Below are 1,779 nucleotides of genomic sequence, written 5' to 3'. Positions count from 1 at the left end.
ACTTTTTAAAAAATTCTCCCAAAAAATGTCTTCCGATTCATCTTTGACACCCAACTTCTACCCCGATCCCGACATTATTTCAGACTCGGATTCAGGGGATGAGTTAATATTTAGTGCTATTCTAGATGCTGCCCGAGTCTTAGTCGAGCATTGCGAAAGCTCACAACCGCAAACAAGGCGTCGTCATCGACTACGAGATCGTGTCGGTGCTCATGAACGGTTGATGCAAGATTATTTTTCGCCGGACGCGACTTTTGATTCGGAACAATTCCGGCGGTGTTTTCGGATGAGTCGCCAACTTTGTTTACGAATTGTTGGTGATTTAGAACGCGATAGGTAAGTCGGGTTATTCTCCATTGCAAAAATGCACGATGGCGATTCGTCAACTCGGGTATGGGACCGCGAGCGACGCCATGGAAGAGTATTTACAAATGTCGGAGACAGTGGCTCGTGAAGCCCTTCACACATTCTGCGAATGTGAGTATTATCATTTTTAATATGTATTTACAAATCCTCTCATTTTAAATGCAAAATTAATAAATTGACCTTAAAAAATTAATATTAGGTATTCCTCAACTATATCATAAAAAATATTTGAGGAAGTTGACTCAAACCGACATACAAAAAATATACGAGGTGCATGAACAGAGGCACGGTTTTCCTGGGATGCTTGGTAGTCTTGATTGCACACATTGGGCTTGGGAAACCTGCCCTGCTGCTTGGCAAGGTCAATATCATCGAGGTGATCATGATGGACCAACAATTATCCTTGAGGCTGTTGCATCATTTGATCTTTGGATATGACATGCGTTCTTTGGGATGCCCGGTGCAAACAATGATATAACTGTGATAAATGCGTCTCCTCTTTTTGACCGTCTCGTAAACGTGGTTGGATCCGACACCTCATTTTCCACGAATGGTGTCAACTATGAATACAAATATTATTTAGTCGACGGCATTTACCCGGATTGGGCCTCTTTGGTTCATAGCTTTACGTGCCCGACTGATGATAAACGAAAATATTACAAGAAAAAACACGAGTCGGCCAAAAAGGACATCGAAAGGGCATTCGGGGTATTAAAGAGACGGTGGTCTATAGTTAGACATCTGGCTCGTATTCATCACATGGATAAGTTAAGAAATGTAATGTACACTTGTATTTATCTTGCATAATATGATATTGGAGGACTCGGGTAAAGCAATATGTCAAGGCAAGTACGACGATGCGCCTATCCGATGACAACACTAAACGAAGATGAGATATTTGCTATTTTATTAAGAACACGAAAAAAGGAACCGGATTTTAGTCTTCGAGCGGATTTGGTTGAACATATTTGGAGAAACAAACAAGAAAACAGCGGCGGCGACGACGACGACTAAATGTGACATCCCACATTGGTTGGGAAGGAGAACTAAGCCTTCTTTATAAGGAGGTGGATACCTTCCCCATCATAACGCGTTTTGGGCGCTTAATGATAGTGGATGAGAGGAGAATTCCACAGTTAGGCGTGCTCAGGTGGGAGAAGTATGAGGATGGGTGACCACCTGGGCAACCAAAAGCAAATCCGTGAGGCGATGGTAGTACGTCCCGGCCAAAGCGGACAATATTTTGGTGCGGTGGTAGCTGGGTTGTTACAAGAGGTATCAAAGCCAGGGCCGGACCGGTGGTGCCAGCGAGGACGCTGGACCCCTAAAGGGGGTGGATTGTGGCATCCCACATCGGTTGGGAAGGAGAACTAAGCCTTCTTTATAAGGAGGTGGATACCTTCCCCATCATAA

The 1,779-nt window shown here is 44.0% G+C and overlaps 1 protein-coding gene across 1 annotated transcript; it reads left to right on the top strand.

The window, feature by feature from the left end:
* Positions 1–371: 371 nt before the first annotated feature.
* Positions 372–804, top strand: LOC143618986 (uncharacterized). Its single transcript, XM_077091036.1, has 2 exons — positions 372–481; positions 600–804. The coding sequence occupies exons 1-2, from the start codon at positions 372–374 to the stop codon at positions 802–804; spliced, it is 315 nt and encodes a 104-aa protein (XP_076947151.1).
* The last annotated feature ends 975 nt before the right edge of the window (positions 805–1,779 follow it).

This window comes from Bidens hawaiensis, unplaced genomic scaffold, assembly GCF_021521415.1.
Source record: "Bidens hawaiensis isolate Kalapana, Puna unplaced genomic scaffold, B.hawaiensis_p1.1 tig00002343_1, whole genome shotgun sequence".
NCBI lineage: Eukaryota > Viridiplantae > Streptophyta > Magnoliopsida > Asterales > Asteraceae > Bidens > Bidens hawaiensis.
This window is presented reverse-complemented; position numbering and strand designations above follow the sequence as displayed.

Coding starts and splice junctions, on each gene's coding strand:
- LOC143618986 (XM_077091036.1), top strand. CDS start 372: ATGGCGATTCGTCAACTCGGGTATGGGACCGCGAGCGACGCCATGGAA. Junction 482..599: donor CACACATTCTGCGAATGTGA/GTATTATCATTT, acceptor AAAATATTTGAG/GAAGTTGACTCAAACCGACA.